Source organism: Cydia pomonella, chromosome 2 (assembly GCF_033807575.1).
Source record: "Cydia pomonella isolate Wapato2018A chromosome 2, ilCydPomo1, whole genome shotgun sequence".
Lineage (NCBI taxonomy): Eukaryota > Metazoa > Arthropoda > Insecta > Lepidoptera > Tortricidae > Cydia > Cydia pomonella.
In genome coordinates, this window is record NC_084704.1 from 4182488 (window position 1) to 4206622 (window position 24135).

General features: G+C 36.3%; 2 protein-coding genes across 3 annotated transcripts; one reads left to right on the forward strand and one right to left on the reverse strand.

The window, feature by feature from the left end:
- Positions 1 to 11633: 11633 nt before the first annotated feature.
- LOC133531802 (mitochondrial pyruvate carrier 2-like) lies at positions 11634 to 18887 on the reverse strand. Of its 2 annotated transcripts, none has more exons than XM_061870209.1 (3): positions 18588 to 18887; positions 18466 to 18506; positions 11634 to 11962 (listed from the first exon to the last, which is right to left on the reverse strand). In XM_061870209.1, exons 1-3 carry the CDS (start codon positions 18670 to 18672, stop codon positions 11717 to 11719), a joined length of 372 nt encoding a protein of 123 aa, XP_061726193.1. In that variant the 5' UTR covers positions 18673 to 18887; the 3' UTR covers positions 11634 to 11716. The 2 variants fall into 2 exon arrangements, with proteins under 2 accessions (XP_061726193.1, XP_061726198.1); XM_061870214.1 differs by lacking the exon at positions 11634 to 11962 and adding an exon at positions 16187 to 17002 and having other exon boundaries at positions 18588 to 18846.
- Positions 18888 to 19053: 166 nt separating this feature from the next.
- Positions 19054 to 23491, forward strand: LOC133531795 (uncharacterized). Its single transcript, XM_061870200.1, has one exon. The coding sequence runs from the start codon at positions 19217 to 19219 to the stop codon at positions 20900 to 20902; it is 1686 nt and encodes a 561-aa protein (XP_061726184.1). The 5' UTR covers positions 19054 to 19216; the 3' UTR covers positions 20903 to 23491.
- The last annotated feature ends 644 nt before the right edge of the window (positions 23492 to 24135 follow it).

A 24135-nucleotide genomic window follows, 5' to 3' on the forward strand; every position in this document is an offset into this window, starting at 1 on the left:
ACTCATCAACCAATCGCGTTGTGGCGATAAACTGCACGATTGGCTTGAATTCGTGTGTGTGACACCGCTGTACTGGCCCCATTCTTATTGCCCGCAAGGCCCGTCCTTAGATATATGTCAATGTAAAAAGTACGTTTTAGTTAAGTACATCTTCTCTTATAAAATACATATACTGAATTCAAGGCAAGTAGATATTTAAAATGGCAAGTGATTTTAAAGTGTAATAAAAATATTCGCAATTTATATTATCACCGGAAATCAATTTCATGTCTCATGTAAAAATGGATATAACAATCATTAAGTACTAAATTCGATATAACAAATTCAACACGCATAGTGGAGTAAAAATATTCCAAGAAATCTGTAGGTACCTTGCCTACCTACATAAAGGTACCTATCTGGTACCTATATGTAAAGTGAGCAAAGCTATTAGCTTGTCTATACCTACATGTATTAGTATGTTGTGCAATCACTCAGTCTAAACATTGGTGTGTGAATATTAAACTAGGCAATATAGGCATTAAAAATAGTATTACGTTCGTGGAGATTTAATCTTTATAGTAAAGCTTATCTTCCTTTGATTTTATTGCTTTATGAGTCTGTTATCTACAGTAAGTGTTTGAAACAGCACTTGTTTTAAGATATCTACTCAACATATGCCAATAGCAAGCACAAAATTCATTATCTTATGTCACAGATTAAAACTTACTATCGGATTGTTTTTTTGCATTACATATATTGTGTTATATTTCGTGTAGTGTCGAATAAAAGTGATTTATCATTTTATTACCAAAATTGCGGTGGACTACGATCTAAGCTGGTCGATCTTCGCCTTAATGTACTTAACTCTGCGTACGATATAATAATGTTAACCGAGACATGGCTTCAACCCGGTATACAAGATGCCGAGATATTGGGTAGTGATTACATAATATACCGTCGGGACCGTGACCTTTCAACTAGTCTTAAAAAGGATGGGGGCGGGGTACTCATTGGAGTCAGAAAACCAATACAGGCTACCCGCTATACGGAATGGGAATCTACAGGTGTTGAGGACCTGTTTCTAGTACTACATACTCCTAACTGTAACCTTGTTATCTCCGTCGTTTACATCCCGCCGGCGTCAAGCAAAGATACCTACATTAACCACCTTAAATCTATCGAAAAAATACAGGACTTAACCCCCAACTGCCAAATGTGTATTGCGGGAGACTACAACTTACCTGAACTCACATGGGCTGTGAATCAAGGTCAACTGATCGCTCAAACCACCTCTATTCCTAGTGAGGCCTGCCAACACTTGCTTGATACAATCAACCTACTAGATTTGCACCAATATAACCTACTGACCAATCAAAATATGAGGACATTAGACTTACTACTCTCAAATACAGATTGTAAACTCTCCCCTCCCGATATAATTCTAAGTAATATTGACAGACACCACCCTCCATTCCAATTCAGCATTAATATAGACAATTTTACTCCATTGCCATCAATTGACACCCCAAAATATAATTTTTACAAAGCAAACTACTCTGACATTATAAATGAAATAAATAAGATCGACTGGTCACATGAACTAAATCCATTGCATACAAATGAGGCTGTTTTAAAATTTTATAATATTATCTATAAAATAATTGATGACAATGTTCCCTTATGCAAAAAAAAAAACACAACCTACCCTAAATGGTTTTCGCATGCTCTTATAAAAACGTTAAAAAGGAAAGAAAAGGTATGGCTAAAATGGAAAACATATAAGTCACTTAGGGATTATAGCGAATACTCACTGCTACGCTCACGATGCAAGTCACTAATATCAAACTGCTTTCGCAAGTACACGGATAATACCGAGAGCGCAATGAGATCAAACATAAAATCATTTTGGGCGTATATATCCTCGCTGAAAAAAACAAAGTCGAACTACCCCCAGACTATGTTCCTTGACAATGTTTCTGCGAAAACCCCCAAAGACGTAAGTGAACTATTCTCAAAATTCTTCAACTCCGTATTCGAGCCCAAAATCAGCTGCAGTAGACGCGATTTAGACGATTTACCATGCTCACAGTCGGCTACTATTATATCCGATATATTGATAAGTGACGTCGATATCAAACGTAAGCTCCGCCATCTGGACACTAATAAAGGACCTGGTCCGGATAAAATTAGCCCACAATTTTATAAATATACATTACCAGCAATAATAACGCCACTTAAAATATTATTTAATAAGTGCCTTCGAGAGGGAACTTACCCCGAATATTGGAAGCAGTCGCTCGTCACTCCCATCCATAAATCTGGGTCCAAAGCCCAGGTCAACAATTACCGACCGATATCAATACAATCCTGTATATCGAAACTACTTGAGTCACTGATCCACGATGTAATCTACCCGCTTGTCAAAAATAATATTTTACCACAACAGCACGGCTTTATGAAGAATAAGTCCACATCTACTAATTTGTTATTATACTCAAACTATCTATTTTCCTCCATGGATCGACGTACCCAGGTAGATGCGGTATATACGGATTTTCGAAAAGCCTTCGACAAAGTGGATCACCTACTACTTTTGCGTAAACTAGCTTTTAATGGAATCAAAGGCAATCTACTTCGATGGTTTGCTTCCTACCTAGAGAACCGCACCCAAAAAATTGTTATCAATGGTTATGAATCGCAAGCATCCCACGTACCATCTGGGGTAATTCAAGGATCAATCTTGGGACCACTTCTGTACACCTTATTCGTTAATGACATTGGTAATTGTTTTAGGAACTGTAAGTTTGCTATGTTTGCTGACGACCTGAAAATATTTAAAACAGTAAAGAACCAGTATGACTGCACTCTCATTCAGGAGGACTTAGATCGGTTCCATCATTATTGCTTAGAAAATAAACTATACTTGGCGTATGATAAATGCGTTCATATCACATTCACCAAAAATAAAAATATAATACTCTCGAGTTACAATATAGGAGGGGAAATGGTCCAAAGAGTTTCACAAATAAAGGATCTTGGGGTGACATTCGATGAGAAGTTAACATTTGACCAACATATACACAAAATAACATCTAAGGCTTTTCAAATGTTAGGATTCGTTCTTAGATCAGCCAAGCCTCTAAAGAAAAGTTCGTCATATATATTACTTTATAACGCTCTTGTGCGACCTTATCTCGAGTATGCATCAGAGATATGGAACCCGCATTACGCTGTGTACATAGATGCTGTAGAAGCAGTTCAGAAACGCTTCCTTAGAGCCCTCCACTTCAGACTTGAACATGCAAATCTGTCATATATCAAGCTGCTAGAAAGGTATAAGCTAAAGACGTTGGCGAGCAGACGCCACGCCCAAGATGCTACCGTCTTATATAATATATGTACCGGTCAGTATAACTGCCCGGAGCTCCTGGAGGCTATCAGTTTCCGAGCTCCCACCTACAGGACACGGACACTTTGCCTATTCGCGGTCTCGACGGCTGCCACTAACGCTGGGGTACGAGCTCCGCTACGTAGAATTTGTCATAATTACAATAAAAACCTAATCTCGGTTGACATATTTAATAATTATACTCGATCCAACTTTAAGCGCAAAGTGAGCTTGCTCCTATAATGTTAATTTAATTTTAATTACCTGGGGCCTTATTCGAGATGCACAACTGTCAAATTTCACGTCCACATCAAATCAACACTTGATTCTATCGCATGTTGATTGTATCAAGTGTTGATTCTATCAACTGTGGATATTATCATTTGGAACAATCAAAACTCATTCATAGAAAAAATAATCAAACAAAAATCAACTTTGTTTATTACTACTATATAGTTTGAAATGGCTCTGAACTCGAAGTGGTTCGGTTTGATTTGATTGTCACCTGACTGTGGATTGCTAATGTCAAATTTTGACAAGTGTTGATTTTATTGCTAGACTTTATTGTCCATGGGCTTGGGCACCATCTTGGATTTTTTGAAGTACGACAGGGAATACCCTTCCTTTCCTACAATATATGGCATAGAGTAAAGCGTCTTTTTTTTAAAACATAAGTTTACAGGAATCAGCGACATCTTGTATTCGATAGGATAAGTAATGCGCTATGAACAATGCGGCGGCGAGTAGTGAAACTGTACCTGACAACGTCAATCAATTAAAAAGTGACCACACAGTTGATGGTCGATAAAGGCGATTATTAATTGAATTTTAACGACAATAAAGAACTATTGACATGCGATCTTTTTGTTGAACCCACACCTACACGTCGAATAATGCTCGCTCCACATATTCTCCTATAAACGCTCAAAATTGTAAAAAAAATTGATGCAATTTACTCCGCACCCAGTCTCAAGTTGCTTCTAAATCTAAACCACATTCACGAACCAAGTTGTAACCTAACACATCTGTAAATATAAGGCATATGATTTAGAGATAAAGTCCGTTTTTTTTTAAATTACGAGATGGTTCATGAATAACCTTTATTACTATAAAAATAATACTACATTTGTCAAAAAAAATTCTGTATTGCGCTATTACATAATGCATAAAATTGATATAAAGATAGGTACCATAGTAGCTCGCTCACTTGGTCTATCAACAACTATGTTAATGCTCTTTGTACTCGTATACGCGACCCCATTGTATGTACAGTCGCCATCAGATATATCGGAACGCATGTATGAGATCTCATATTATTAAGATAAGACCTACTGTACTGTCTATATTACTTACCAAGACCTAAGTACCTATTATTTATATGTACCTACACAAAGAGAATTCCTATGTTAAAAGGAGATTAAATACATATTTTGTTATTCAACTACAATTAAAATAAAATTTATCTTTTTCAGTAAACACATTTTTTTACCGATTTCTTTAATAAAATAAAACATTAAAGTATTATGTGACTATATTTCATTGTCTTCGGTGTAGATTATTTACTGATGTTCCAATTTCCTGTATCAGTTTGGTACCAGGAAATATAAAAACTACACCTCTTCAAAAACTTTGCTGGTAGTTCGACATCTGTAAGTTTAAATATAAAACATGATAAAAACACTTAAGTCAAAAACGTATACATAAAATATTTGCCCTATATTCTGGTCGCTCGGTAGGGTGCCCAGAAGGCTGGGTGCATTTCCGCGCTGGTTAACAATGCTGATCCTCTGGTCACCAGAAGCCTATATAAGGCGCTCTCATAGAGCCACGCTAGTGCCCTAGAGTTTCAAATTCAACCCCAAGTGCCACAAATATGTAGTTAAGGGTTTAAATTCTGGATCAAGAACATGGAATACTATTCGCTAGTAAGGCCATAGGTATTAGAAAAAAATAATAGTAGGAGACGGCCGTGGTCATGGTAGGTGGTACAGGTGGGCCAGGCAAGCTCTGAAATTATGCACCTATTTTACTATAACTTTGTTCACCTGTGTATATTTACTGTTTCCATGATAATCATTTTTAATATGTAGCCCGTGTAATCGGGCTGTATAATTGGTCTCATATTTTTTAACACAAAATCATAATTATAATTCAATAATTAATGGTGTTTTACATATTAATCATTAATGTACCTATTTTGCAAAATTTTCTTGCATATAATAATATTGTTTACTTCAATTGACGTGTTTATTATTTTCGTTACTATGTCAACGTTAATACTTAAAAAATTATAACGTGAAGGTTGAGTCCGCAGTACAGTTACAGTTTACGTACATAGTGGCATTAGCACAGTCGGATTAGGACCAAACTCGAAATGTCTGAACAGTCATGAAATTTGGTATGTATATACGCCCCTTAAAGGCCCCTTTTTCATGCCCACACCATTTGACATTTGGGGACCTCGAGGAACCGCAGCCATCTTGGAAAATGTGGACCATCCAGGAGAAATTCGCGTTTTACTCTAAATCTACGTTCTTTATTCAATAATCGTGTAAGGCAACATTCAAGCTTATAAAATTCTACATAAAATAGTTTTAGACATCTTTGAGAAAAAAAATGATCTTGCTTTAAAAAATACTTGCTAAACCCAGATTTAGCCCTTATACCCTTTCATGGGATATTCTCTTAATAGGAAACTTGGAAGAATAAAAATTCCACTTTTAACTATACATTTGTACATAATCTACCCCAATATCAATATTTTACTTGACTGCAACTTAACCAGAAAGTAGGGTTATGGGTATAAGTACTGAGGATTCAGGCCACCTGTAGCTTAGGATACTGGACGGATTTTTTAAATGACGTATTATTTAGCCCTAAACCTTTTTCTTCCGTTAATTTTAGTAACTTTGTATTGCATAGCACTTGTATACTAACTGTGGATCTACTGATGTCTGTTTTACTGTACTCCGCTCAATAGTTTAGGCGCTAGAAGAAAACATATGATTTAATATTCGGAGTCCTCTCAAGGCGGCTGTATTGATTTTTCTTTAATAGAACAAGTAAAAGTAGGTTGTGAATGGCAAGAGGAATCTAACGATACGTCATTTAAAAAAATCCGTCCAGTATCCTAATACCTAGCTACTGGGTGTACTGAATCATCATAACCCTTACCACCCTTCTTTCTGGTTTAGTCACAGTAGAGTAAAATGTTAATATTGGGGTAGACCACGTACAAATGTATAGTTAAAAATAGAATTCATATTCCTCCGAGTTTCCTTTTAAGAGAATGTCCCCTGGAAGTGTATAAGCGTTAAACTTAGATTCAGCAAGTATTCTCTATAACAAGATGTATTGTTCTGCAAAGATATCGAGGACTTTTTTGTGTAGAATTTAATAAGTTTTAATGTTGACTGTTGTGTTGATGGTACACATTTTCCAAGATGGTTCGAATTCCTCGAGGTCCCCAAATGTTAAATGGTTTGGGCATGAAAACGGGGCCTTTAATTTATATACATAATAAATTTCATGACTGTTACAGAGATTTCGAGGTTGGTCCTAATCCGATTATGCTACATTGTGCGTCCGCAGCAAATTCGGTTCTCCATACAAATGTAGTTACGCTCTCATTTTAAAATGACTTGCTAGATTGCTCTGAAACTTTGTACTTACAATAGGATATGGTATGTCTATGCCTATAATTAATTTAAAACATAAATGTGAAATGAGAGCCAATTAAGTTCAATATTAAGAATATGTGTCGTTGTTGACTCGCCGACAACGGAATTGAGATCTATATGGGTGCCATGTTCTGTGCTGTGTAGAAAATCCTGAAATTATAAAGGATTTGTCTTGGCTAGTTTTTACGTATAGGCTACGTATCACCGAAACGTCACAAACACCACGAAGGTTCGGCTTGTACGGGCCCTCGTTTTTCCTATATTCTTATACGCTGCGGAGACCTGGACTATCCGAAAGACAGAGGAGAAGACGATAGACGCCCTAGAAATATGGTGCTGGAGGAAAATGCTGGGGATATCCTGGACCGAGTTTCGGACTAATGTCTCCATCCTTAAAGAACTCCGTATCAAGCAGCGCCTTTCGACTCTCGTAAAGACCCGCATACTCAGTTTTTTCGGTCACGTCTCGGGGAGGAACAACGACTCCATAGAGCGTCTAGTGGTGCAGGGTAGAGCAAACGGAAAAAGACCGCGCAAAAGGCCACCTATGCGATGGACTGACCAAATCAAATCTGCCATGAAGGGTCCCCTGAACGCATTTGCCAGAATGGCCCCCAACCGCGAAAAATGGCGAGAAATCGTACGGCAAGCAACATCTGCGCCTGATATCAGCAGTTGACCACGACGCTCTGCAAAGAGTACAACGACAAAGAAGAAGAAGACGTATCATATTTGTCTAAAATTTGGTTTGTTGGTACACACACAAGGGATAGTCTCTAGCTAGGTACGGGGGCCACACTCGTCAGCGCGACGGCGATATTTTTTACCTTTTACCTAAAAATCTCAAATTTGTGTACGGGCTCAGCTCCTGTTTCGTCTTAAGCCTGAATTTAACAGATTCTGACTCACAGGGGGTTTTGAGCATGCTGTTGCGTTCGTTTTCAAATTTTGAAAAAAGAACTAGCCTAACAACACAATAAATGCTTGTTTATCCGCATTCTTCACTATATCTCCCTGTCTCACTACTATCTGACCTTCTAACCCAGAGGGGAAAATATACCTTATTGGGGCTACTCCATCTTCCTCATGATAATATATTTTACTTTACTGAAAAGCAATCGGTACATGATACAAGATGCACATTGTTAAGAGCCGGGGTTAGAACCCACGACCATTGGTTTTAAAATGAAGCTTTGTATATATGTAATTTGTATTTTTATAATAAATCTGTTTTCTTGTTGACATTTTGTGGTATTGTATTGCTTTATGTTAATTGTCAAGATATTTCTTTCATCCTGGACAATTGTCACATGCGTCACATGTACGTTTTTATGATAGATCTACATCGACGCAACTGCATGTCATTGTCAAAGAGCATATAATCACTACGTTTTAAGAGACGGGACTTCCATACTAGCGAGTGGAATCAGTTTGTTTCGCAAATCATTACCAAAATGTACGACAAAGAACTGTCAAAGAACCATAGTAGCAACATAAGCGATTTAAATAGTGTAGTACGCTACACGCTTACGATTCTTATCGATATCGATAAAATAAACAACATAAGCTCCTAACATAACAACAACATAGGCTCCTGTCTACAAATTTTGTACTCGAAATCAGGTTAGCATCGAGTCCACATTTAAGTTGCATGTTATAAAGTGGATAGTTCTTAATTGGACGGTCGGGCTTAATGTGGACCCGAATTATTTTAATACAGTTTTTAAGTCGTGTTTTTTTATTTTATTAAATGCTTGATTTTCATAATGATGTGCACATACATGTTTGAATAAATGTAACTTTTCTATGGGAAGATGTATCAGGTCTTCGTTTCCAACAAATTTGGCCCACTGCCTGCATCTGAAAACATACAGCCTTGGAAAAACATGACTTTATCTACAGTTTATATTCCATGTGTTTGCTAATGAGATGATCAACTGATTATTTCGCGCTAATATGCATCTATAAATCATGTTTTTCGGCATCCAGTTATCAACAACCCTTTATCAATGCTTTAACTTTTTATGTATTTATATGTCTGTTAATCATGAGAACGGGTCTGGCCTTGTTGGCAGCGACCCTGCCTATGAAGCCGATGGTCCCAGGTTCAAATCCTGGAACGGGCATTTATTAGTGTGATGAGCATGAATATTTGTTCCTGAGACATGGGTATTTTCTATGTATTTATAAATACTTATAAATTAGGTCTATGTACATATGTATATACATTATTGCACAAACTGACTTAGTACTAAAGTATGAATGGCATGTGTTGTGGGTATATATATATATATATCGTTGTCTAAGTACCCACAACACATGCCATTCAAACTTTAGTACTAAGTCAGTTTGTGTAATAATGTCCTATAATATTTCTTTATTTATCATAAAAACAGAGATTAATTTTCTTACATTTTAGGTTAATATATTAACTAATAATAATAATAAAATTCTTTATTGTGCACTACTAAAGAAAAACTCATATTACAAACAAAGACAGGACTTAAATTACCATTAATGCATAAGTGATAGATAATTTATGCATTATTAAGCTTCGACGAATTAATTATGGTCATATTGCATGCTAGTTCTAAGCAAATTTCACATATTTAATTTAATTATTTACACTGATATACAAATAAAACTACAGTTATCGATAGTTATAGTACATCCCTAGTTCACAGCGAAAAATAATGTAAAATATCTAATTTTCGATGTGTTTATAGCCTGCTGACCCAAAATAAGGTCAAAAGTATCTAAAGCAATACTTACCAGTCTTCATCCAAGGGAAATTTCGCCATAAAATCCCTTTTTTCGTGATTTTCTCGAGTGGCTCGCTTGCCACATATTTCACACTTAGTAAACCGTTTTCTCGCTGACATTGTAACAAACTCGCTCTTTACTCTGATCACGGTTGACTATTTTCGATTTTTGCACTAAACAATAAAGAAATTACACGAAATACCCGAACAAAACATTGAAGCCTTCAAAACAAACAAAGCAATTAGGCTGACAGTAGACTTGATGTAAACTTGACAAAATAAATAGCACTGACGTTTTCTTTTTCTTCGTTGGCAATGATTTGCGAAACAAATTCCATACAAAACTATTTTCTTCCTAGTTGCGTCAGCCTGATCGGAATTTGGCAGCTAACTCCATCTTGCGTCCAGTAGAAGAATCAAAATCGTACAGGTAAAACTACTCTCTGCCTTAGGATCCCCTTTTAAATGACATAAATCCAAACATGGCAGCCATACCCATCGACAAAAAAGTCTACCGTTGATCTAATTTCATTTGACAGTTAACTAATACGTATTCGACACGCTTATATTTGACAACTAGAATCCTGACTAGAGCTGGGACTGCGTACCAAAAGTACGTCTCTGTTACTCGTACCAAAAGTACGTCTAAAATACCAGTTTTACGAGTATGACCCCCAATAGGCAGTTTACGTATTTGCCGTGCTTAGGCGTCTTACAAATAAGGATTATTTATACAAATATCGACTTATTATTTCGGTAAGGGTCGGAAATATGGTGACGTTTTGAGTGAAGGCTATGAATCTATTGTCATATTTTTGTTATATATTATTACATTATTTTTAGATACAACAGACACCCAGACGACCATCTGTTAACAAAATTTTATTTTACCTAAAGTAACGGTAAGAATGGAGGTACGAGGTGATAAAAGTTTCATATTTGTTTTATTTCAGAAATCAAAGTCCGTACTTTTAAATACTCGACAAGCTAAAAGTAGTCTATTACAAATAACCTGTTCCAAAAACTATTCCGGTACAACGCCCCGCCTCTAGTGTGGATATTGTTCACTGACAGGTGGTGATAATAGCAATTCGACAAGTCACAATATTTCTCACATCAAATGGAAATCAACACGAAACGTCACTTTTAGCATGTCGAATAAGGGCCCTGTATTGTAGCTTAATTTCTTTTGTATTGTTTATTGCTGTGATTTAGGCCGAACTCGATAATCCTATTTTTGTGTTTATGTACATACTAGTAGGATATGATAAATATTGTAATAGTTTAGTATTAATATAAGTAAGGATGTCTGTTTTAAGTACCGATTACAACGCTGTCGTAAAATTATTGTCGGAACTCCTAGTGGGAATTGTGTTAGGATGTAGGCTAAATTTATTATTTTAGAATCTTATCCGTATATATTACTGGCCTGTATCTGTTTTTTTTCCCCAATAAAGAAAATAAAATAAAATAAAATATCTTATTTACGACAATGATATTATAACTACAGATAGGTTATAGACGTTCCAAAATTGAAGCTCTTACCTTGTACAAATTGCCTTTATACACGCCATAGCCAAGTGCTCTCACTTGCTGCACGTGCTAACGAGCTCCCGCACACCAAAAGAGAAAGAGACAATCTTTATTTATGAGTATAAACTATCTATAGTCATGTAATATCATTGATTTACGGTCCATCATGCTAGGCAGAATAAAAAATCTACCCCAATCTAGTGTAAAACATTCTTGTGTCTCCGATTGCTCGTAACGACATAAAGTTGGGCGCGCAGCTTGGTCATTCTCACAATTAAATACTTATCGGTCGGTTTGATCTTATTGTATATGTATAAGGAAAAAGTGTAGGTTATAAGGTTACTTAATACGTAAATCTCCGCATGTCCGTTCTATTCAGATTCCGTGACCGCTGCGGCCTGATCTTTCTCATAGTGATACTTCATAGCCCTAAGACACTGCACGCCATTGGCTATCCCTAGGGAGAAGTTGCACAGCGCCAGCGAATGAGCGATAGGCTTGATGACGAAGCAGTAGCGAGTCCAGATGAGGCCGGTGGCGCTGAGCGCGGCCGCGGTGGACGGCGACACGGACTCGATGGGGCGGCGGAACTCGTCGAGAGACGTCAGGACTAGACTCTGGAAATATCGGTGTGAACCTGATCAAGCTGGAGAGAGGGCGCGTCAAAGTAATTTGAATCTTCTGTACAGTACATTTCATATTTGAATGGCAGCGTCAGCGGCGTGGTGCTGTCGTTTAAATATGGAATATAACTTGGGTGCCTAAGGTGACAATCGCTTGCTCCACGATAAGACGCCTAGTGTCTCTCTCAATCTTCCATATTAGTGCGACAGTGACAGTTGCGTTTCGTTCACACCCCGTGTGCCTCTAATTCCTTTGTCTCTAGTAAGTTGCGCCACAGCTCCAGTCGTTTGATGTGAAGTGTGTATAGCGTAATAGCATTGATGAGTGTGCGTTCATGTGACAACTAACTAGATATGGATCAAGTACATACAGATCAAAAATTTGAAATAGAGGTGGATTGTCAAAGAAAACTTTGTAGTCACAGTAAATTTACTGCCATCTTTCGACACATGATTAAAACTTTTAGAGCGCCATTTGACTTTGATCCTTATTCTTTCACTGATATGTGTTAAAGTTGTTAAATATCGAAACGTGGCGCCATAAGATAAATATTGATTATCTCCAAAATGGAGTTAATTGGAATATCGGTTTCTTTGATACAGTTACACCCTTTGTTTTTTATACCCTTGAAATTAACGGACTAAAAACGCACGCACCGTGTATACTGCATACTAATTAAAACTATCAAGCACAATTAACTTGAAAAAAATATCTAATCTCGATCCTGCCTCGAGGTTAAAGAGCGTGATACTATTTTATAGGCGGACGTGCACACATAACTAAATACTACTCATACAAAAACTACTCTACACTATTAAGCTCGGCAAGTGAACCAATTTCATTTGGTATTATCACCAAACCGTATAGGTGTTTAATAGCGCTGCATAAACATAATATAAAAATATATACATATACTGTATCCATATACCTCGTTGCATGGTGGTTACCCTTCATGCATCCCGTCATGCAGTTGAAACACATGCTTAGTAAAATGTAGCATTAGTACTTACTGTCATCCTTCATTCCTTGGTACTGGGGATGTATGTAGGTAGGGTTACTTTTTACCTAAATAAATGGATGTCCATATATTCTTTCTTATAAATTTACTGGGCTTTTAAGGGTTCCTTCCGAAGTCTTAGTAGGTATTTTTGTAGAGCCTCGAAAAATAAAATAATCCCATTCTGGCTTAAGGTGTATTCGGGTAATTTCGGAAATTGAGTAATTCCGAAAATAATTAATAAATCACTCATTCGTTGTATCCAGAGTCCCTTTTCGGAACTATCCGCCACTTTTTTAGTGTTTTTCCTTTCGGAATTACCCAAATACAACCTATTTGCAAAATTTATTACCTCTACCTACATAAGTTTAACCTTTGCACATCGTTGTCATCGTTAAGGTATATATAAATCCAATGCCAACTGAAGTCGGAAGCGGAACGTATCGTGGTATTCTAGATGGAACCGTAATGATAAGTTTGGTGGAACTCTCGTGCCGCTACACTTCTCCAGCAAAATGAGCCTTTTACTTATATCGTTTCGGTTCATTTCAGAGTTGATCTCGCTGAACGTTGAATCGATAATACATTCTAATCATCGACTGTAATGGTTGAATTATTGATTTCGTATACCAAACTGTAATTGCGTAGTTTTCATGTATCGGCTCCCAACTCAACTACAATATCCATAAGCAAACGCTGTAGTCACTATAATGAAATTGACTGACTATTTTATATGACTAGTAGAAAAAATATTATAAGCTATATCAAGCTCTCTTTTATATCACGATTATATAAAATACTATTATGAATCTAGGAACTGAATTATAATGTCGATGTAATAATATATATAATTGTTTAAAATACTTTCTGTGAAGAGATAGGTCGGTTTGCTTAGACAAACGGCACTATGACTGAAAACACTGATAAACCCAGGTTAGTTATGAAAGTAGACAAAACAAAAGAAGAATATAACAAACAAAACATTATATTGTTCAGTAAAGACGTTACAAAAATACACATTTTACAAACCTCTTGATTTAATGATCCACATATTACACAAGTAATGATATGTATTTCAACATTGTATATCGAAAGTCTAACACAGCATACATACCTTTATCACAGGGTCAAACAACCCTTAGGACAGGGGTCACCAACTAGTTTCTTCAAGGGTCCGGTTCTTAAAATAAATGACCATCGCGGTCAGTTTCTACTTGAGTTTATAAAAGCAAAAAACCCCTGCCCTAGGATATAATAGTATTTACATACTACAATTTTATTTTAATAACAAAACTTCCGTGAGACACAGACATATTAAATATGTTAAAACGGGTCACTCACATATTTTAAGTCGAAAACGCTCGACATGTTTCACTCCGTTCCGAGGAGTGTCGTCAGGAACGGAGTCTCGGAACGGAGTGAAACATGTCGAGCGTTTTCGACTTAAAATACGTGAGTGATCCGTTTTAACATATTTAACTACAATTTTATGTTGAACATACATGTCTTTAATAATGTAAACAATAACATTGGTATGTAATATGTATACATATAGACATGATCACATTAATAAAATTGTATCAAGGTGTTCTCTAAAAAACGGAAAAGAAATCTTATGATTGGTGTAACTTGTGATATACAGTAGGAGGAAGACCTTGTTGCGGGGCATTAAGGTCTATTTTCGTAGGTTATTTTCTCAGAGAAGGACACATTTGAACAAAATAATGTATGTCAAAAAAGTCAACAACGCCACCCCACAACAGGTGATTATTTACAAAAAAAAATAGGTTACCTCTTGGTGATGAATATTTACGCTATGTTTAAAGTGAAACCCTATTTTTCTAAATTTTGTTTATTTATAACAAGTGTTTTAACAATGTGTCGCATTACTAGGCAAAAGCACCTAAATATAATAACGAATAAGGTCACCAAATTTTATTCAGTATTGTAGACAATTGTTTCAGCTAATATTAATCAACTCCTCAAGAAAAAAGACTTGAGTGTATACATTCTTAAGAAAAATAAATAGCTTAATTAATAACCCACTGAGATTGATTTATTATCTAACTAAAGAAGCACCATTCAATGCTGAAAAATTGTTTAAGGCAATAGAAATGCAATACTTCCTGCCTTTTATGAAGTCTCACTAGATAGATCTAGATATGAAGTATAGGTAGTGTTCGACCACGTCGTTTACTAGGTACCTATTCATTCGATAACATATCTATGCAATAGCTTCGAAGCTACTATTATATGTATATTATTTAGGTCACGTGTCACCCGCGTGATTGAAGCTTTATCGGAAGCCATGTCACACGAATGTCGAATCAAATGAATCTCGACATTGGTATAACCCTTTTCCGGGCATATAGTACGATTTATCGACCACATAATTTCAACTTTAGCATTCCGACTTAAGGTTCAAATTAGAATGCACTTTCGGGAAATGAATCATGTGACTCGTCTCGAAATGAATCATCATAGCTGAAGGAATTGGAATACATATGGATTTGTTGGGAAAACCTTGTACTTAGAGGGGTGCAACCTAATAATTTGAACTGGCTTCATCACAGGTCGGGCAATATTGTAATGAGAAAATTTGGCCATTAGGACAGGACTGAATGGTGCAACCTACCCCTTTATACCCGTATGTATAACGTTACGTCGTAAGGTATACAAAATCAAAATATAGCTGGGTTTTACTGTATCAACAGTATTTGTACCCAGATGTTATAAATTCGGAATCGAATGTATATGTTCGTTAACAATTATTATATTTCCATTCCCAGTACAGTTTTAAAGGAGTTGGAGCTACATATTTGTCAATATTACAGAGAGACGGTAACTAGAACTCCAGTCAATTATTTAGTCAATTAGTTTTCCTTAAGTTTTTTCTGCTCTTGTGCGTGCCTCACAGCCCTACTGAGTTGGTACAAACTAGTGCAGGCCACGAACACATTAACAGAGAACAAGCTATAGTTTTTAGGGATGATGACGAGAGAGTACCGCGACCAGATGAGGCCGGTGGCGGCCAGGGATACAGATTGGGGGATGGAAAGGGTCTCCACGGGCTCACTAGATAGATCTAGATATGAAGTATAGGTAGTGTTCGACCACGTCGTTTACTAGGTACCTATTCATTCGATAACATATCTATGCAATAGCTTCGAAGCTACTATTATATGTATATTATTTAGGTCACGTGTCACCCGCGTGATTGAAGCTTTATCGGAAGCCATGTCACACGAATGTCGAATCAAATGAATCTCGACATTGGTATAACCCTTTTCCGGGCATATAGTACGATTTATCGACCACATAATTTCAACTTTAGCATTCCGACTTAAGGTTCAAATTAGAATGCACTTTCGGGAAATGAATCATGTGACTCGTCTCGAAATGAATCATCATAGCTGAAGGAATTGGAATACATATGGATTTGTTGGGGAAACCTTGTACTTAGAGGGGTGCAACCTAATAATTTGAACTGGCTTCATCACAGGTCGAGCAATATTGTAATGAGAAAATTTGGCCATTAGGACAGGACTGAATGGTGCAACCTACCCCTTTATACCCGTATGTATAACGTTACGTCGTAAGGTATACAAAATCAAAATATAGCTGGGTTTTACTGTATTAACAGTATTTGTACCCAGATGTTATAAATTCGGAATCGAATGTATATGTTCGTTAACAATTATTATATTTCCATTCCCAGTACAGTTTTAAAGGAGTTGGAGCTACATATTTGTCAATATTACAGAGAGACGGTAACTAGAACTCCAGTCAATTATTTAGTCAATTAGTTTTCCTTAAGTTTTTTCTGCTCTTGTGCGTGCCTCACAGCCCTACTGAGTTGGTACAAACTAGTGCAGGCCACGAACACATTAACAGAGAACAAGCTATAGTTTTTAGGGATGATAACGAGAGAGTACCGCGACCAGATGAGGCCGGTGGCGGCCAGGGATACAGATTGGGGGATGGAAAGGGTCTCCACGGGCCGAGTGAGGTCACCTAGTCCAGCAATCACCAAACCCTGAAAGGATGATAACGTATGAGACAAGACCATGGAATGAGTTCTTCAAACAGTGAAAAATTAACCATGAGTAGTCCCCAGAATTATATGTTCGAGTCTAGTTAGTCTTATTAATTTTATTTTGATGACAGAAGTCTTATTTTAGGTGTTTACTATCCCAACTATTAAAATGAAGAATGAAAAAGCCTTTTGGACTCATTTTCACAAAAATGCTTGTCATGCATCATATTAATTGCTGTCTTGATGGGTCGATTTGTGTATGTTATAAGATGACTCTGACCATATGCTGGTCAGAATGGGTTTGGCAAACCACAGATAAAATAATTTTGAAGTGTAATGGTCACCATGCAACTTGTACTTTTTACACCCGTCTTTAATGTTGTGTTCTAGATAAATTATTGTTCCATTTTACATGATTATTTTGCTTGTCAAAGAACTCAAAGATTAAGTCAGACTATATTGGTATATTTTCACTGTTCAAAGATTTCCTTTAATAAATATGGTAGGTTAGTTCCGAGTTGTGTTGTATGAATTTTATTTAACATAAAACACTTAAAAACAATTGACATGTACACAGCAGTACAGCAGTTAATATATAATTTATGCTGCAATTTATGTTGTTTTTGTTATAAGTTGTTAAGATAGAATATAACAATACAAAAAGAATAACATTTAATTGACAGCACTTTGTCAATGGACATAAAATGAAATGGAATTGTAAAACATCTTCAGACATCATGAATGCTCATTTTACAATGTTTCAAATCTGTAAAGTTGTAACTAAATAATAATTGCAATCATATATTTATAATAATAATCAAAAGTATTACTTATGGAGTTACTGTTTAACTGGTGGCTGTTTAAGTACTAAAAGTCAGTGGTTGATGGATGTGAACAGGCAGTGTAACATATTTTTAATTTAATTTTACTTAAGGTTTTTAATTTATATGGTTGTAGGCTTTAATTCATAGGTGCTATGTTATTTTAGCATGTACAATGATTCCATTAATAAATAATAAGTTTTTTAACATGCATAATGTTATTTATCTGCAATATAGTAAAATAAATATAATACAATTATTTATAATATATCGAGTAAGTATATTTGAGAAAAAGATTATAGATATATACTAAAATAAATTTAAGGGAAAACAAACAATTATTAATAATAAAATCAGCAAAAAGTTTTCAATGATTTCTGAATGACAAATAAGAAAGTTACATAAGTAGGTATATGAAGAGAAAATATACTGAGAATTTGTTACAGATAACATAGATACTGCATTTGAATATGTCTTCTCAATGTATATGATCACCAAGCTTGTGATCTCATTGAATACGGTATTGTTTGTGGACAGTCAAACATACTCACAAACGTATACATGGTGGCTATAGGTTATCTGCCCCTATACAAGGTTACGAAATAATAATAGATCAACCTTGAATATATCCGCATTACTTACCCATTTGAAGAAAGGGGCCCAAAAGAAGACTGTTTTTGGTCCTAAAAAAGGAAAACAACATAAGTACACTGATTCTCTACGATAAATGTTAATATATACGTTTAAATTATCATAAAACTCACCAGCTTCGTGATTCCATAGCGGACGCAAACTGTTAGGAACATATCTGTCGCACGCAGTGATAACGGTTTTGTAGAGCTTAGACATTTTCTTAGGTTGTTTGTTTTGTATAATTCGATTTTTAGAAAATTTTGGCGAATGTGGAGGGAACTGGGTCGGGGAATTACGTTCTATTTTGTACTGGGAAGGAATTTACATGATCACTCCAATCGGCCGTGGAGAAACCTTGGTAATTGATAAGAATGACGTTTCCTGCCTACCTGTCAGACTGTCAAAGTCAATGCGTTCAGTTTTACTTCGTTATGGTAATTAATTACGTATTTTCGCAAGTTTATTATATTATTTACAATACGTATTCTAACATCAAAAGTAATGTAATAGATTTAGTGTAACTGATAGATCAAAAGTTATATTGACTCAAAGACCAATACAATAGCAAGAACAAAAATGTATTTTTTTTAAATAGTTTTTATACTTTATCTGTGGGTCAACATGGCTACGCGTATTGTGTCATTGCGATAAAATTTACGTTTTTCTTTGTTTATTTTAAGTTAATCAGCGATTTTAGTTTTTTTCTGTGTTGTAATTTACTTTCACTAATGTGTTGTGTTTGTGAATTTACGTTTTGAATATGGGTACAAGCACGATGGGCAGCGATCTACACTCAGATAAGCAGGACAAGTTATTGAAATTGCAAGCCAGAAAGAAAGAATTGGAGCAGCTTTTAGCTACAAAGAATGAGGAATTGTATAAACTATGTGTTCAAGAAGTTCAACTAACGGGAATCATGCCACCCGAGGCGCCCTTGACCCCCGAAGTGCCGAGAGAAAGACTAAACAGCGTACGTAGTACTGATAGGTCAACTGATGGCAATGATGTCCAAGACGGCTCAGATAACACTTCCAGACGTCTCCGAATAGCTCCAGGAGAGCGACTGCACGATTCAGATCAGAATCTACGCAAAAACCTCACACACAGACTTTCTACGCCATCGATATCAGGTATGTCGACGAAAAGTGCACACCCAAGACATATACGGCGTCCGGAGACTAGCTGTTCTAATTTCTTTCCGTCCCCGCCTCAGGAAAGGAATCCAGAGACATTTTCAATGCACACTTCTCACACCTATCCAGCATTAGCAGGAAGGCATGAACCAATGACTGAGAACATGCACAATGATGTCAATCAGCCTCCTGTGTACAGACACCAAACAATGACCACTGAGTATATGAATAAAATTTACTATAACAATGCTCCTGAGGCTCACAATGTTACTCGTCTACGGGAGACTCACTTCAGCTCAAGCCATCCTGATATTACTACCCACTACACTCATACCACAGCTGCTCCACAGCCAACGGCACAACAAAATGGTTTGAGAAATAATGCTCTCTTATATCAATATGCATCTCATCTGAAGGCCCAGAGCCAACATTTGGCAGCTCTTCCTCATCACCACCAAATGCAAGTTCAATCTAAAAGAAGACCTGAGGGCAGCCGGAGGAACACATTGCAGCGCACACAGACCTACCATTTAACATCACATAGCGATTACAATCAACACTTAGAGAATATTATGGACACCCACAGGCCCCCCTTGCCAATGTACCAGCACCGATCTCAGCCAGATATTCAAGAGCAGCCTAGTGATAGAATACATGTGCATACAGAGAGGCCTGCTGTACCCAATACCTTGCCTTTGCGTGAACGAAATGCCAGACCCATGCACATGCCTCTACAAGTATCTACAGATGAATATATCCATGAAAGAAGAGGTTATCCTGATGCACTGAGTCCTGTCAGTCAGTTATCAGGGTATTCTCAAGGAAATTTTGACTCTGTCAGCATGAATAAATTTTCACCCCTATCTCAAGATTCTAAAGTCCGAGAGAAGCAGTGGTATGAAACCTCATTGGACTCTCCAACAAAGGCTGAGGCACCTTTACTAAAGAAGAGTTCCAGCCTCAAAAGGACTTCTAGTATAGGTAACTCCCAAACTTATGAGATAATGATTTCCACAGGCCGCCATTCAGCCATGCAGAGCCCTAATCAGTCCCACAGTCCATCCGTGCTATCACCAACCTCTTCTACCTTAGAATCTCCCAAGAACTTAACAGTCATTGAACAGGGTAAGTGCATACCATACAGGGAGGAGACGAAGCCTTTTGAAATGTCAGACTTTTATAAATACTCAACTAAGTTCCGGCAAGCAGGGCCCCCGAAGACACAGCCTGCACCAATGCATTCAGGGTACAATAAGTTACCTATGGAGTTACCACAGTATGCACAGGAGCATTGGCAGGGGCAAAGCAACTAAGGACAAGTCTTTTTTTAACCCAGTTGAAGAGTTAAAATCAATTAGCAGCACAAACTGATATATTTCTATAGCCTGTGCGGAAAGAGACGTGTCATGGAATATAAGTGAACCAATACATTCTATGCCTCTTCTCTTTCTGCACTTTTCACTGTGCTGTAATAAATTTATGGGCAATTTTAACCTCAGTCTCTTATGATACTTACGGTTTGCATTATTTATTTTAGTTATTAATTTCGGAAATAGGTTAAACTTTCTTGTCATTTAAATTACTATAAATCTATATAATTTTAATGAAATAATTTTAGAATGGAATGTGTTCACTCAGTGGGAGTCAATTTTAGTTCATTAGTGTACTTATAGAACAGTAAAGCTAAGCTATGCCAATAGGTAAATGATTCAGATCTCTGTGAATAGCTGCTATATATTTTTAACATTTAAAATATATTTTTTATGAAAAATATTCTATGTAATGAAACTATAAAAAATGTGATGCACCTATAACTATTTGAAATTAACATGCAATTTTTGAAAGCCTGAAATCCTTAATTTTACCTTACTGCATCACATTTTCATGATGTGAAGGTTAAATTTGTCAAATAAGAATAACTGAAACAAACATGAGCAAGACATTCACAAACTGCAACCATAATGTACTTTTTATAGCACTTAGGCATGAACAACATTAGGATTATGAAATTTATGAATGTTAAAATGAGACTGAAACATAATACTGTACAAAGTATTAGCATTTTATTATTATCAGTCTAAATAATATTGACAGATAGGACTGTGATAGCAATATTTGAATTGTTGAATAAGGACAATAAAATCAATCAGATAATTGACTATCATATTGTATTTGTATTTATTTTATCACAATTATGAAAGTCATTTCAATCATGAAAATATGACGTAATTTTTGTAGTAATAAATGTAGTAAATTGTAGATAAAATAACATGCTTTATATCAGCATACAATATTTTCGCCACTTTTTATCTTTATGTGTTAATTATACTCTAAGTGCAATGTTAAAGCCCACCGCTTACTAAAAATATGAGAGTGCAAATTAAAATTGCCTTAACTTGTGATAAAACTAACAAATTGTCAGTTATTGAATGGATTTAATACATATACTGTATTGTTCTTTACAATGTTGAGTTGGGCTACAATTTAGCTACAGTGGCTCATTTCTCTAACAGTATTAGACTAATATTATTAGTCCACGAACAGTCAAAGCGTATGGGTTGCCATGACAACACACATAATATTAGTCTAATATCGTTCGAGAAATAGGCCCCAATACTGCTGTATTGGTATAATAAAATTTACATTAAAAAATGGAAATGGGGTTGGCAACAGTCAACGGCTTGTAGTAGATGGCGCCAACACTGTTTTTACCTGTCTCTAAGCCAGCCTGTCTATAATTCCCAAAAAAAAACAAGAGTTTGACACTAATTTGTAGGATTGACAGTTAAAACCTATGCTATCCGTAAAATATTTCGACCAGCCAAACCTATTGAACTGAGATGACAGCTATCATATGCACAACGCTTCATTGAACATACTATATGCTATCCGTAAAATATTTCGACCAGCCAAACCCATTAAACTGAGATGACAGCTGTCATATGCACAACGCTTCATTGAAAATACTACAGTGGTAACATGTAATTTTGGAAAGAGATGGGAGTTGGATGTTGCTCATCGCCATTCTTGGCAGGGTGCGTATAGACAAGATGCCAACCGTTCACGCTCCATAGCTCTCTCTATGACTTCCATATTCGTGCCACAGAGACAGTTGCGTTTCGTTCGCTACGGACCGTTAACGATTGCTATTTTGTCTACCCTGTACAGAATACTCTTTGTATTTCGTCGCTATACTTACTCAAACTCGTATCTGATATACGTATCTAATATATAGATACGAGGTTGAGTAAGTATAGTGTTGTAGTCCAAACTCTCAACTTGCTAAAAGTACCATTGTGATCATATAACCAGTATGTTTTTTCCATTCCAGTGTAATCTTCGCCTTTATATCCTCAATAATGGTAATACTCACTGTCTCGTTCTGATGAGACATCAAAGAGAACTGAGATCATTATATGTACAGTTTAATTTATTATGGACTACTTATCTTGAAATCTTTAGTAACTAACTCTTGCTTTATTACTGAAACATGTTTCCAGGTGGAACTGTTTATGGCAAAATTGCATATGTTTCATTATAGTTAAAATTATGTTATGCAGTAAAAACTCTTTCCGTGACTATCTACTGTTTTTCTCATTACGCTGTACACTTATAATAGATAACATGTTAGAAGAAACATAATTTTTATTTTACCTAAACGTGGCCTTTGTTAAACTTGCCAAGCAAATTAACCTTAAAAAATAACGACCAATCAAAATCAACATTAATTTTAAAGGATATTTTAGATGTATCATATAGAAAATAAATATTGTAGCAATCAAATTGCAAAATATGCTACAAGATTATGAAGAAGATTTTAAATATTTTTATACGTTGTTTATGTATAAAATGTGCTGAAGGCACGAAAGTATGTGTAACTAATAAATTTTGATAAGCATTTATATAGATTTTCATTTTTATAATTCCTATTACTTCTCTGTCGCTTGGAGTTCCAAATACCTCGAAAGAGAGTTACCAATAGCCCTAATAGACGGTTATAAAAAGGAGTGTGACCACAAAGAACATACGGCGCACCTATGTGTGACCCTCAAGTAGTTTGCGGTCCGTTGGGTTTCCGTTGCCGCCAAGCCGACATGACACTGCCCTTCCGGTTGACGGTCACCTCGCCACAACAGAATTTGAAACCGTTTAAAATCGGGTCTAGACGGGTGTAACGTGTTATGTAAGATTACGTATAATAAAGCGTCAAAGTGTGGACGGCTCTGCACGCGCCTTTGTGTTCGACAGCACGAGCGTAAGTTACATGTAATGCTCGTAGTGCCGTCAACACGCAGTCCTGTTACATTACACAATGGATTACCTACAATCCATGTTACGCCCGTTTGGACCCGGCGTAAGAACCGATACAAACTGATTTAGGATGCTAAAAGCGGGCACCGCCCACCTTTAGATGCAACCTTAAAACTGTCTTACTTACCATAAATGCAGTACTTGCATTGGAAAACTACAAAGCATAATTCAAAGCGGAAAATTGCTGGGATTGTCTATGAGCGTAGCGCTACGAACACGTTGACAGTGATTGTGT

Bases quoted from the DNA above. Each gene is read 5' to 3' on its own strand.
- LOC133531802 (XM_061870209.1), bottom strand. From the start codon at position 18,672: ATGTCTAAGCTCTACAAAACCGTTATCACTGCGTGCGACAGATATGTT. The intron at 18,507-18,587 runs GTGAGTTTTATG...TTCCTTTTTTAG, and splicing joins GCTATGGAATCACGAAGCTG to GACCAAAAACAGTCTTCTTT. The intron at 11,963-18,465 runs GTAAGTAATGCG...CGATATTTCCAG, and splicing joins GGGCCCCTTTCTTCAAATGG to AGTCTAGTCCTGACGTCTCT.
- LOC133531795 (XM_061870200.1), top strand. From the start codon at position 19,217: ATGGGTACAAGCACGATGGGCAGCGATCTACACTCAGATAAGCAGGAC.